The 13971-nt window shown below is 42.7% G+C and overlaps 1 protein-coding gene across 5 annotated transcripts in view; it reads right to left on the reverse strand.

Moving 5' to 3' along the window:
- Window positions 1–13971, reverse strand: part of akap9 (A kinase (PRKA) anchor protein 9) — a 71453-nt gene that overhangs the window by 52154 nt on the left and 5328 nt on the right. For 4 of the 5 annotated variants that reach the window (XM_069681103.1, XM_069681105.1, XM_069681102.1 and 1 more), the window contains exons 2-7: window positions 9732–10004; window positions 4627–4671; window positions 4075–4140; window positions 2149–2298; window positions 348–503; window positions 33–230 (exon numbers count right to left, since the gene is read on the reverse strand). In XM_069681103.1, the coding sequence (XP_069537204.1) occupies window positions 33–230; window positions 348–503; window positions 2149–2298; window positions 4075–4140; window positions 4627–4671; window positions 9732–10004 (888 nt within the window). The remainder of the gene's footprint in view (window positions 1–32; window positions 231–347; window positions 504–2148; window positions 2299–4074; window positions 4141–4626; window positions 4672–9731; window positions 10005–13971) is intronic. The other variant, XM_069681104.1, reaches the window with a different exon arrangement.

The raw sequence follows: 13971 nt of genomic DNA on the forward strand, positions 1-13971 counted from the left end.
ATATCTCAGGATCATACAAGGCAAATTCTTACCTTCTCCATCTCCCTGAGCTCGTGCTGGAGCTGGCTGACGTGCTCCAGCTGCTCACTGCTCCTGCCCTGATGCTTTCTGACCTCCACATTCATCTCCTCCAGCTGCTGTTGGTGCTGCACGAGCTGCTGCCGGGCCTGCAGGAGGTCGGCTGCTGTGCTGCTGTGACTGGTGTTCCTCAGCGTCTCGCCCGCCTGCAGCTGTGATCATAGCACAAGCAAATGAATTACTAATTGAATATATGAATCTCAATTAGTAGAACCAATTAATAACGTTGTAATGGCCTGAAGTGTCTAACATAAGACTTGAGTTCCCACCTGCTGGAACTGGATCTGTAGTTTTTGGCTCTGCTCCGTCAGTTCTAAGAATTCTTTCATGATCTCGTCTTTCTCTTCTCGAGCCTGCTGGAGGTTGGATGTGAGCTGGGTGATGATACCATCGCGCTGCTTCAGAGCAGCCTCAAATTCCTGCAGCTATAAGAGACAAATGCAAAAGAGTTAAATGATCTGACAGACAGCTTTAGAGCAGGGAAAAGACAGGGGAAAGAAGAGGAGGAGGAGGAGGAGGAGGAGGAGAGGAAGGAGAAGAAGAAGGAGGAGGAGGAGTAGGAAGAGAAGAAGAAGAAGAAGAAGAAGGCAATAGAGGAAGGACCAGGAGGAGGAGGAGAAGGAGGAGGAGGAGGAGAAGAAGAAGGTGGAGGAGGAGGAGGAGGAGGAGGAGGAGAAGAAGGAGAAGAAGAAGAAGAAGAAGAAGAAGAAGGTGGAGGAGGAGGAGGAGGAGAAGAAGGTGGAGGAGGAGGAGGAGGAGGAGAAGAAGGTGGAGGAGGAGGAGGAGGAGGAGAAGAAGGAGAAGGAGGAGGAGGAGAAGAAGGAGAAGAAGAAGGAGAAGAAGAAGAAGGCAGAAGAGGAAGGACCAGGAGGAGGAGGAGGAGAAGAAGAAGGAGAAGAAGAAGGAGGAGTAGGAAGAGAAGAAGAAGAAGGAGGAGGAGGAGTAGGAAGAGAAGAAGAAGGAGGAGGAGAAGGAGAAGAAGCAGTAGGAGAAGAAGACGGAGGAGGAGAAGGAGAAGAAGGAGAAGAGGCAGTAGGAGAAGAAGAAGTAGGAGAAAGAGAAGGAGGAGAAGGAGAAGAAGATGAAGAAGAATGAGAAGGAGAAGAAGACAGAGGAGGAGAAGGAGAAGAAGAATGAGAAGGAGAAGAGGCAGTAGGAGAAGAAGGAGAAGAGGAGGAGGAGGAGGAGGAGGAGGAGGAGAGGAAGGAGAAGAAGAAGGAGGAGGAGGAGTAGGAAGAGAAGAAGAAGAAGAAGAAGGCAGAAGAGGAAGGACCAGGAGGAGGAGGAGAAGAAGAAGGTGGAGGAGGAGGAGGAGGAGGAGGAGAAGAAGGAGAAGAAGAAGGAGGAGGAGAAGGAGAAGGAGAAGGAGGAGGAGGAGGAGAAGAAGGAGAAGGAGGAGGAGAAGAAGGAGAAGGAGGAGGAGGAGGAGGAGGAGGAGAAGAAGAAGGAGAAGAAGAAGGAGGAGGAGGAGTAGGAAGAGAAGAAGAAGGAGGAGGAGGAGGAGGAGTAGGAAGAGAAGAAGAAGGAGGAGGAGAAGGAGAAGAAGATGAATAAGAATGAGAAGGAGAAGAAGCAGTAGGAGAAGAAGGAGAAGAGGCAGTAGAAGAAGAAGAAGTAGGAGAAAGAGAAGGAGGAGAAGGAGAAGAAGATGAAGAAGAATGAGAAGGAGAAGAAGACAGAGGAGGAGAAGGAGAAGAAGAATGAGAAGGAGAAGAGGCAGTAGGAGAAGAAGGAGAAGGAGAAGGAGAAGAAGCAGTAGGAGAAGAAGAAGTAGGAGAAGGAGAAGAAGCAGTAGGAGAAGAAGAAGTAGGAGAAGGAGAAGGAGAAGAAGCAGTAGGAGAAGGAGAAGGAGAAGAAGCAGTAGGAGAAGAAGAAGTAGGAGAAGGAGAAGGAGAAGAAGCAGTAGGAGAAGAAGAAGTAGGAGAAGGAGAAGGAGGAGAAGGAGAAGGAGAAGGAGAAGAAGGAGAAGGAGAAGGAGAATAACAAGAACAAGAATAGGAACAAGGAGAAAAGGGAGAAAAAGGTCAAAGTCGTACAGTAATCAGTATAATAAAGTAATGACACATTTACCTGTTGTACTCCCTCTGTGCCAAAAGCAGCCCTGATTTCTTCCAGCTCTCGACTAAGCTCCTCCACCGCCAGGGTCTTTGCAGCCAGTGCGTCCTCCATAACCTGCTTCCGTCCTCCCTTTGACACCTGCTGCAGGGCCTCCACCTCCTCCTGAGCGGGAGAAATGAGCACTTGATTAAAATGCACAGGGTTTGGGGGAAGCCATCAAGAGTGAGTTTAGTCAGCTGGAGAGCGACAGCAGTTAGTAGCATTAGCCGGGAGCCACATGAAGGAATGTTTCATAAATATGTGAATGTTATTGTTTTCACAGGTTATTCCAAAAAGAGACAAATTCAACACTGAGGCTAGGTCAGTTCTATACGTGGGATTATGATGTCCTGCAAGGTGGTTAAATCAGGTAAATACATGAATAATGTTTTAAGATTTTTTTCTTTTTGTTAGGACAGCTCAACAGAGACAGGAAACATGGGGAGGAGAGAGTCGGGGATGACATGCACCAAATGGTCACAGACTGGGAGTCGAGCCTGCAACCAGGGCGTCGAGGACTGTAGCCTCTGTATATGGGGCGCCTGCTCTACCAACTGAGCTAAACCAGCGCCCCATTTAAGAACATTTTTAATACTGTTAAAAAAGTTGTGAAGAGTTAGAGATCAAGCAAAGTTAAATCTTTGAAAAACACTGCCGTAGCATTTCTGGTGCTCCCAGTGCTGTGCTGCAGACTTGACTTATATCGGATTCTAGTGGCTTTTTAGAGTCCCTAAAGGTAAATCGTGGGGGATTTAAATAAGGCCAATATTTGATGTAACTTTCTAGTGAGAAAAGAAATATAAATCTACATATGTAAAAAATACTGTAAGCTCTCTGCAGGTCAAACATTGTTTATGTTCTCCATGTGAAACTTTTTATGCTGCTGTCTTGGCTAGGACTCCCTTGTAAAAGAGGGTTTGTATCCCAATGGGATTATTTCCTGGTAAAATAAAGGTTACATAAAAAAAATAATAATAATTTAGCTCTAATTTAGTCTCGCTTTAACTATAACTTGTTATGGGCGCCGGTTTAACTCAGCTGTTAAATCAAGCTCCCCACAGAGGCTCAGTCCTCGATGGGGCGGTCCCAGGTTCGGCCCTTTGCCGTGTGTCTTTCCCACTCTCTCTTCCCCTGTTTCAGACACGATCCGCTGTCCTCTCTCTCAAATTAAAGGCAAACTCGTTATAACTTGGAAAAGTATCTGATAATCTGAACTTAATCTGCAACATTTAAATAAATGACAAGATAGACAAGCATTCATATCACTGTTATTACACTTTCTGACATCTCAATGTCGTTAAAAACTGATCATCTGGGAAATAATTACAAAGTGTCATCTCACACAAAAAGGAACGAAACATTTTTCATGTAATTTGTCTAATTCTGAAACATTTTTAGTTATTGTGGCACTGACTCTTTCTTGACATCTCACAGTAACTTCTACTGAAGTTGCCATGTCACTTCAACCACTTTTTGCTTTTGCCTCTTATCTGTCCCTGCTGTACTGCTCAGCACCTCCTGTTAAAAATATCATCTCAGTCAATCTAAAGAGAGCAGGTCTTTATGCCCTCTCTCCTCCACCCTCCTCGCTTGATTCTCCATCAGCTTTCAGAGATAACTGACACCTCGGAAATGTCAAAAAGCCCTGATCGACCCTAAACTCCTCAGCCGATTTTGCTTTAAAAAAATATATAATTAAAGCTCTCAAATACCCAACATGTATGTAAGACTACAGTCATGAAAGCACAGCATCAAAAAGGCGTGGTTAGTGTGTTACAGGAAACTTTGCAGAGGATTTAAGTGTGAGCGAATAGAGAGTTAAATCCAGCAGCCAGTAGTGATTTACTAGCAGAGAGCCAAAAGCAGAGCCAAAAGAGCTGCTTGATCGGATTACTGTACCCAGATAAAATCCTTAGAAGACATCATTAGGCTCTCTGTCATCATCTCATCATGGCACCCATTTACCTGTTAATTGACAATGCTGTCAGTGAAACGTTACGATGCGGGAATCATGAGGGAAAAGCCTGTGTGGATTGTGCGAGAACAAGCAAAGACCAAAAACCAAAAAATGTGTGGTGTGTGGCCTTTTAGTCATTAATCCACCAACGACAATATCAACAGTATGGGATGTTGTTATAACACGCCTAGAAGTCTGACTCAGCAGATGTGAAGTAGCTGACTACAGTGATCTGCGTCCTTCTGCTCCTCTCTGCAGCCTCCATTACCATTTCAAATTAAAACAACAAGAGCATGCAGAAAAAACCTGGTTAACAAGCTTCACAATGATGATGATAAACAAGAAAGAAGTCCACATAAACATGGCAGCCACTGAACGGTCAAATGTGATTCTCTAAAACAGGAAGTAAGCCACAGACAGTGACCATAAACACGTTATATAACAGAACCAAACCAGCAGCGACACTCAGAGAGGCCTTAAAGTTGTCGTCTCACCTCGGAGGATAAATCTTCAGCAGTAGTGGACACTTCACTCTCGGGCTGCAATAGAGAAAAATATAAAGCATAAAATAAGGGGACTTTTATTTTGAAATGAAAAGGGGTCCCAACATTACAAACAGCATTCACTGCAGTTTCAGAAGTCTTTTATTTTTTATAAACCATCCAATCATAACTGTTTGTAACAATGCCTGCCTTCTGTCCTGTCCCACTCAGCATTTAAACTTCTGCCACACAGCCTTTTTTTCACTCCTACAGAGTAATGACGGCCATGCAGAAGTCTATTTTCAGGTTAAAAATGTATGGGGGCTGGAAATCTTATTTGAACTGGAATGATATCTGTATTACTCGGGTATTTTGTTGGGGGAAAACCTGCTTTATACTCTCATGAACACCAAGATTTTAAAAGGACATTCTTGGACTCTAAGAAAAGGTATAATGTCATATGATCTTAAAGGTATAATAAGTAGGTTTTAGTAGACTTTTCCTTGCATTTTGTCAACAACACACTCAAACTAGGCCCCTCCTCTTGGGCTCTTTGTCACCAGAAGCTCACACTCTCTCGTGCGAGAACACGCCCACCCCGCCAAGCTAGCTTGTCCTACCCGGTTTGAGGCACCTACCTGTCCGACAGAAAGAAGGCCAACTCTGCATCGCTCTTTCGCCGTGTTCCCCAGTCTGAATGTGGCCCAGTTGCTAATTTGAACCACTCCCACACACCTATACGCTGTGATTGGCTCAGGTAACGACAACAGCGCCCCTCCTGAAAACGTCCCGTGCAAAGCAAAAGAATAGATGCAGAGGGAAGGGTCTCACATGGCAGCTATCGTTCACTTCAGTGACCCGGATCTTCAAATCTTGTTCAGCTGCAAGATTTGTTCATTACAGTCGTATACGAGGTCGTTCAGTGACATTTCCAGTTTACCCGTAACTCACTCACTCCTTCCTCACTCTCACTTATTCATGAACGATGGCGGCTCCCGTTGCATTCACTGGCCTTCTCGTACAATCATCACGATATAAAAGTTACTTGGCTCAACAATAAATAAACACAGTTCAGTTTGTGTTCATCTGTCAGTGGTTTACACGTCTGTGAATTGACATTCTCGTTCAGTGATCGACAGAGAGAGAGAGAGACATTCGGTCAAGCGATGCGTTCCGTAGTTCTCCTAACCAATGATTTTTCATTTGATACATTTGATCTGATACATACAGCCCTCCTCCAAAAGGCAATCGGCACGTGCTAACATCAATCAGTCTGGTTTTCTAAAAGGAAGAAGGGTTGGGATTGGGGTGCCGCGAGCGGAGCAGAGTGAACGCAAGGAACAAATTTAATGCATGGACGTGAACGGATCATTCACTTAAAAGATTCTTTTTTTTTTTTTTTTGAACGAATCGTTCAGGACCGAAACATCTCTAGTCTCACAAGAGTCTGCACTAGGGATGCACGATATTGGATTTTTTGCCGATATCCGATATGCAGATATTTTACAACTCATTTAGCCGATTATCGATACAGATATTTTTTTCCCGCACACCTAATTGCAGAGATCATCAACTCTCTTCTGTACTGGAATTAGCGTACAGTATAATGGTGATACTCTTATCACATTTGTTACAACGGTCGGGGTGACGGGTCTTGAGATGGTTAATCAAGTTTGTAATGTTGAAAGACTTTGCCTTGGCTCCTCCTCGCATCACCGAAGCTGAGCAGTCATTGCAAATAGCAGTTTTGCGATCTATTTCGGACACTTTGAAAAACTTCCACACCACGGACATTTTGGCTTCTAAGTCTCTCATGCTGCAGGTAGACACACGTGACGTCATCACGCTGCGCCGCGCAGGTCTTCTTCGCGCCGGGGACATTGTGCCGAGGCCGGGCATTTAATCAAGTATGCAGCAGCCCATTATTTTATCGGTTAATTATATCGGCGGATATCAGCGTGTTGGCTGATGTCCGATAGTTCATTTTTAAGCCAATATCGGCCGATACCGATAATGTGCCGATGATATCGTGCATCCCTAGTCTGCACACACACTCACCAACACACATGTATAGAGGCCCGTAAGTGACGATTTATATTATATTTGTAAAAGTCCTACTTATTATACCTTTAAGCATTTCACCTCATCCATGATGACCCTGTCTTTCTTCTGTTGTCTGGATTGTCCGTTTTGTGTTTGTTTAAGATAACAGCACAGTACACAAAGTACAGTATCGGCCAACATTTTAAATATTATTTTATCACGAAGAGCCTGATAAAAAATTGACTTTGCGTCCGCTGTTGTTTAGCATGCATCTCTGAGTCATCACTTTGGTATTTGTAATTACAATCCTCTTTGAATGCCTGTGTAAGATTTGAGAAAGGAAAACATTGATGCTGTTTTGTTTCCAATGCAGCCCCTTCCCTCTCACAAAGAGCTGCGTCAATACAAGATCTCTGAAGAGAAACAAGCAGCATGATCAGTCAGTCTGTGATGAGAACCAAAATTATTGTGACAAACAAACTGCTATTTAATTTCTCTACACGGATAAATCGCACACACCGTGCGGTTCGCCTCAGTCTCTGAACAGTCACGACTTTCATTTGTTAGTGATACATAACTGCTCCTGTCTCTGCAGCAGGAGGATACAGCGTGTCCCACAGCCTTTTGTAACAGACAGGATGTGCGTCGATCCCGAGGCAAAAAAAACCAAAACGCACCGAGCAGCATTCATACAGTCGATCAACCCTTTAAATCTGCTAAAATGTGGTGCAAGGCTACAGGAATTGGTCAAAGACTCACGCACCTCAACCTGTTTAAAAAGGCAATTGTCTGTTTCCACGGCAACCGGTGGTTTTGTGGGCATCGAATGAACGGTGGATTCAGAGGGAGAAAAAAAAAGGAAAGTGGTTGTGTAGAGTCGATTAAAAGAGAGCGAGAGGGCTTGGACGACGAGGAAAAATCAGGTGTCTCTGATAAACAATGCAAATTGATGATTTATTTATCAGAATGATTATTGAGACGGGCTCCAACTTTTCAATTTATCTCCAATTGTAGGAAGTCATTGCAGATGTGAAGTGATGTGATGCGTGTTTGTAAAGCCTCCAGATGAAACACCAGTTATCTTTTCATGATGAAAAAAGCATCATCATTGAATTTGATCATTCCTCAGTTGTTTCTTTCAAATAGCATCGGCGATGAAGACACATGCATAATGTAAAAGGAAGAACTGAACTGTCTCCAGCACAACCTGCAGGAATCTGTAATTATTTCTAAATGTACCCCCAACAAAAGGACAGAGTGTTTCCTCTGCTAAATGACCCTGAACGCAGCACTGCAACAGCTTACACAACCAAATGATCCCCGCTGGACTCTTGAAGCGCAGCACAGTACTTGATCAAAGATGTTTAACAAAAGGAAGAACATTAAAGTTCTTCTTATCTTTTATTTAAGTTTTCCTGTTCTTCTTTCCAGCTTTGTGCCATAAAGTCACGCAAAATGTCTTAAGATACAATAACACTAAAGCAAACCACAGCAGATGGATGCTCCAACTAAATCTCAAAGACGTGTTTAAAGTCAGAACTTCACTGTGGGGACACAAAGTCAAAGAACAACTTCCTTTCTGTAAGAAGAAAAGGTCCAGGTAACCAAAATTACTTTTTACCAAAAATCAGGAATTTGATTTTTCTTAATGTGCATTTTTGTTTACATGTGAGAATCCATATTTGACTAGGATTTTATCAAAAGGTTCCAAGTGTAATCACTCTAATTCAGCATTTCATTTGAATACATTTAAACTGAATACATTTCATATTCAGTTATAGGGAAAAAATAGGCTCTCTTTGAAAGAATGGCTACATTTAAACCAAAGTAATTACTCATAATATACAGTAGGCATATACAGGGTAACTCACGATACAAAAGATACGATACGCGATACGTGGTCATGACAGCTACAACTGCTCATTAAGCTGCAGGAGACAACAGAGTCTTTGTCAGAGGTTAATAATAAATGACTAAAACCCTTAAAAAGAACTTGTGGCACCTGAAGTTAAGAGACTTTCTGGGTGTTGGAGAAGCAGACAGACAGTCCATTAATAAAACCAGACTGCAGCATTAGAGGCAGAAGAAACACTGCTAAGAATAGCCGCATCAAACATGTTTAAAATCACCTAATGGCCACTCTTACTGACAGGTTCATGAATAAACATTGTTTATAAAGTGCAAACCTGAGTGACTGATGAATCACTTAAAGCTGATACATGGCAAATAAAATGTGAACCATATTATTTGCTAACCCCAAAAAATATTCCTGTGAATAAACATATTTTAAGAAGTCAAAAGTAAGTGATGATATAATTTAATAATTCATTCATTTAAATGGAACCACTTCCTGTGTAACATCTATTGGTACTAAAAGTCTTTAAAACCTTTCAGGGGTAATTTATGAATTTTTCTCAGACAATCTGAGTAATTAAGTAACTTTACTCTTTTTTTTTCTCCGTGGCAACAAACTTGTATGCACTATAACATTTTAAATTAAAACATTATAACTGACTACTTAAACAGTGCAACATCCAAAACTCCTTTGGATTGACACCTATATTTTTCTCTTTTTAGTTGAATGTTGCGCTGAAAAAAAAAAACATTCATGCTTTTAACTTGCCAACATATTTTGTTGCCTGCGTGTGTGTGTGTAGGTGTGAGAAAGAGTGTGTGCGTGTGTGTGTGTGTGTGTGTGTGTGTGTGTTTGTATCGTACTGCTCTGTGTCATTCTGTATTGTGGGTCTTTATAACTTTGTGATGTTTTGACTGTGACCTGCCGATGGACTGCGGATGAAAATTAGCTCTAAGGTAACTTTGGTACAATATATCGAATGGTAACATTTATGTTGAATATTGTACATGTTCTATTTTAAAATACATAATAAAATAAACCTTTATCTGCTCTAACATTCACTGAACACACAAAATAAACTCCTACTTGTTGGTCAAGGTGTTAAAACAAATCACGATTTCCTTACAAAATCATGAGTATTTTAATCAATCGTGATCAAGAGGAAATACTTAAAGTAACTTACAGTAAAATTCACTACTGATAGTAAGTAAGTGTCTACCTCTATGGTGTAGGTCTGGTCATGCTTGACAGTCTCCCCGCTCCGCAGCGTCCGGGCGAAAGTAAACTCCGTCGTGGGCGGGTCCTTATTCCCTTCTTGTGCTCCATCATGTCCTCTGCCTGAGACCTCCTCACCTCCCTCAGACTGATCGGGCTCGACCTCCACCCTGTCCTGCGAGTCTCCCTCCAAGTCCTCTGCTGGCTTTCTTTTCTTCTTCTTCTTCTGTTTCTTTTGGGAGTCCGCATGAGCCTTTCTCTGCCGATACTCAGCCAGCTGGAGAGGAAAGAAGGAAAACAAGACAGTGTTAAAGATAAAGAATGACTCATTCAGCATCCCTGGAAGTAAAAAAAAAAAACAATCAACAATTTAACAACTGTATTCAAAAGTTGTTCTAGCCTACGTTTCCAGCCGAAGCCTCCATTCAGATCTTTGTTTATGTGACCCTAATTCTTAGATTTAAGCGCAAGCACCAGCGGATTTATTCTACTTTACAACCTCATTACTTCACCTAGCACAGACGCTATAATTCCAACAAAGAAACACATAAACCTACGTTGAGTTGACATAGATTGGCAAAACTCAAACGAAACATCTTGTGCCCCAAAAGAGGCTTCTTCCCGGCTCCGAGTGAGTCCTCCCTCCCTATGACCCGGGAAAACGCCTCTTGCTGTGCGAGGTGCTAATCCTGACTAAAGGGATTACGTTGTCAAACTATGTCAATGATCTGACTAACAGCCAATAACAGCTTTGTTTCCTTTTCTCTGCTTTATTCAGCACTGAAACTGTTGTCGTCGGTTTGTAATGTTTTTAATTGGTGATGTTCATGGATTCTTGATAGGATCAACTGGGTACAAAAAAAACAAACGTCCCTTAAATCACATATTAAATAAATTGGAGTCTTTCTAATAAATCCTTGAAAACAGAAAATAAGCCTGCAACTTATAATCATTTTAATTATTGATTACTTTTGCTTTCAATAATTATAAATTGTACAAAAAGTGTGTAGTATGATATTACACAAAAAAATCGCCTTAAGAAATTAAACATTTAAGGGCAACAAAAACTCGGGGCTTTTATTTTGAAGCTCTACTTCAAGTGGCCTCTTTTGCTTCAGAAACAAACCACAAACCAAAACAGACAAACGCAGAATATTCTCACTTTCGAGTATCAAGAAGAGGTGAATCTTTAGTCCTTGAGCTTAAAATAGCACTTAAATGGTTAGCTAATTATCACAACTATTAGCAGTTGATTTTATACCAATGGACCGATTAACCAACTAATCCATTTCATCATATAGTCTGTATCACAATCGAGGGTATTTTGTTTGCCACGGTTAATAACTTTCCTTTCCCGTTATATTTTTTATGACAAAGGCCTCTTTTATTTTGTCAAACTTGCAAAACAAACAACCAATTGAAACGCATAATTCGGAGGTGACATCACACACGTAGTACAAACACTTTGATTTCCGAGTACTCATTCTTAATTACTCACTAACTGTAATCCTCCCTCTGCTTCTCTCACGCATGCAAACTAAATTTAACCCTTAAACAAAAGCCGTAGGAGTATTTCACATTAAATGATGAGACTACTCAGCCTTGACAGTCAGCACCACTTCTACCATGCATTATGTATGAGCAACTGCTGACAGAAAAAAGCCTGCAGAGTCAGCTGAGCAGGGCAGACAAGAAGCATGGGCTACAGGTGTCGCACCGCAGGTGTTGCATGGATTGCCATAGATGTAGACAAACTGTTACCAAGGATACCGTGCTAATGCCTGATCACCTGTCCTGAAAAAAGCCAGACTCAAATCATAACCCTAGATGCTTGCACACGTGCACATTTGACAAGGAAATTGGTGATTTCTGTTTTGTGCTTCTTGAAGGGAGAAGTAGGGTTAGGGTACTGACTCTCTTGGGCCACTTCACACTGTGCTACACACCGCCCCAGTGCCTGCTGGAGGTCACGGTTTGGTGAAGCCAACAGAACCACAACATCTGCCTTAAGCAGAGATGCAATTCTGTTCACAAACAGGCTGCATTTTGATATCCTGTCCATTAACTAAATCAGTAACAAGGGACAACCCTGGCAGAGGCCAACAACCACTGGTAACGTGTGTGACTTTGTACTGAGGATGCGGACCAGAAGGCTCGTAGCAACGGCCTGGTACCCCATAGTCCCGCAGTACCTCCCATGATTGTAGGACTTGTCCAAGTCAACAAAACCCATGTAGACTGGATAAGCAAACCCCTATGACCCCAGCAGCAACCTTGCCAGAGTAAAGAGCCGGTCCACTGTTCCGTGGCAAGGAAGGTATCAGCATTGTTCCACCTGTGTCTGAGTTTCGGTGATTAGCCGAAAAGCTTCCTTTCCAGCACCCTAGACTAGATCTTTCCATGGAGGCTGAGTTGTGTTATACCCTGATAATTAAGACACAGTCTCTGGTCCCCCTTTTTGAAAACTGGGACCACCTTGGTCTGCCAATTTCCAAGGTACTGTCCCAGACCTCCCCATGAAAATGAAGAAGCGTGTAAGCCACGACAGCCCAACAATGTCCAGAGCCTTCAGAATCTTAGGGCAAACTTATCCACTACTGGGCCCCTGCTACTGAGGAGCTTCTTGAGTACCTCAATGCCCTGTACCAAGGATACCTGTAAGGCTTTTCTGGACCTTCACACTCTGCCTTCTCATCAGAGAACGTGTTGGTTAAGTTCAGGAGTTCCTCAAAGTGTTCTTTCCACTGCTCAATGATATCCCCAGTCCGGGTCAGCAGTTCTCTTCCATGAGCCAAGTCCTGCCTTCCCCTCTTGAGTCGTCTTACAGTTTGCCAGGGTCCATCCACGGGTCTTGTGGCCACTCCGAGCAGCGGCTTCCACAATGGAGGATTTTAAACATGGCCCACTCGGATTCCATGTCCCCAAATTCCTCCAGATACACGAGAAATTCTTCCAGAGGTGTGAGTTGAATACCGCAGAGAGAGGGTTGAAGATCCCAGTTCACCTTCAATGCACGTTGAAGCAGCCCCCCCAACACCTGATCCAACCTACCTCTACCTCACTGCTCCTCTAATTACGATAGTGTCCAAGATATACAGGACACTCGGGACATGATACATATTCGTCCTACCGGTTTACAACTCTTCCCTTGATATACCGTTGGGTGTAATATGCAGAGAAAAGGAAAAAGACGGCTAGCAAGTTTACATGAATGTAATCAATATAGGTTTAAATTTTCTAAGGTACAGACCTAAAATATTTGTAAGGCTTCAAGTAAAACTAAACAGAAGCTTTTGTGTGTTTACAAGAAAAAGCCAGAGGGGCCCTTTGTGTGCAAGTTTGCTCTATGGACGCTAAGGGTTTATTCTCATTATCAATTAACGCACAAATTATTTTCTTTGTATCTCATAACTGTTTTGTCTATCAGACGTCACAAAATAGTGAACATGTCCCACAGCCCAAGGTTGGTCTAGTGCAATTGCTTAACAACAGTCACAAAGCTCATACATCATATATCACAAAGAAACACATCAAATCCTGCAACCAGAAAATATTTGGCTTTTTTGCTAGAAGAAATGACCCCAATTCCTGCATCAGCAATGTCATCATAAAAGTTTGGTGATGCTGTACAATAGGTTGGAGGCCGACACGACAGAGCTGAGCGTGGGCGTCGTGGTCACGTCCCCCACCTACAACATTCTGCTTAACGGCTCAAAGGGCTTTTGATCAGTGCCTCCACACCTCCTCACATGCCCCACCCCTCGTCCAAATATAAACATCTATCCGAGAGCTTTATCCATGAAATACCAGAGCACACAGAAGATACGTCTGTCTTACAGGACGGAGAATCTGGTGACTATTAGACGACAACAGGGCTATCGTTTCATTCTGCTTCACTCATAATTAACAAATAAGCAGTGTTACTGTGCAACATGCGGGCGACCTGTCATTAGAAATCTCCCTATGTTTAGGAAAATCTCTGGAACCCCGGCCTGTGGTTTAGCCGCTTATCATAGCAGGCTGCCCTATTTGGCTGGGCAGAGCAGAGCATTGGCAGAGCATATGGAGTTCTGGAGTCTGCGTATCAGCATCACCATCTGGGGAAGCAGAGACTACGTAGGTGTATCACCATCTGCTGTCTGAAAACATTTACACAGGCGATTTTTAACACAGGCTTTTTTTTTATTTTTATATCCATGTCCAGTAGTAGCTGACTAACACCATCAACAGCAACAACAACATCC

Source organism: Semicossyphus pulcher, unplaced genomic scaffold (assembly GCF_022749685.1).
Source record: "Semicossyphus pulcher isolate SPU_LCO1_2020_fin unplaced genomic scaffold, fSemPul1.0.p SCAF_5, whole genome shotgun sequence".
NCBI lineage: Eukaryota > Metazoa > Chordata > Actinopteri > Labriformes > Labridae > Semicossyphus > Semicossyphus pulcher.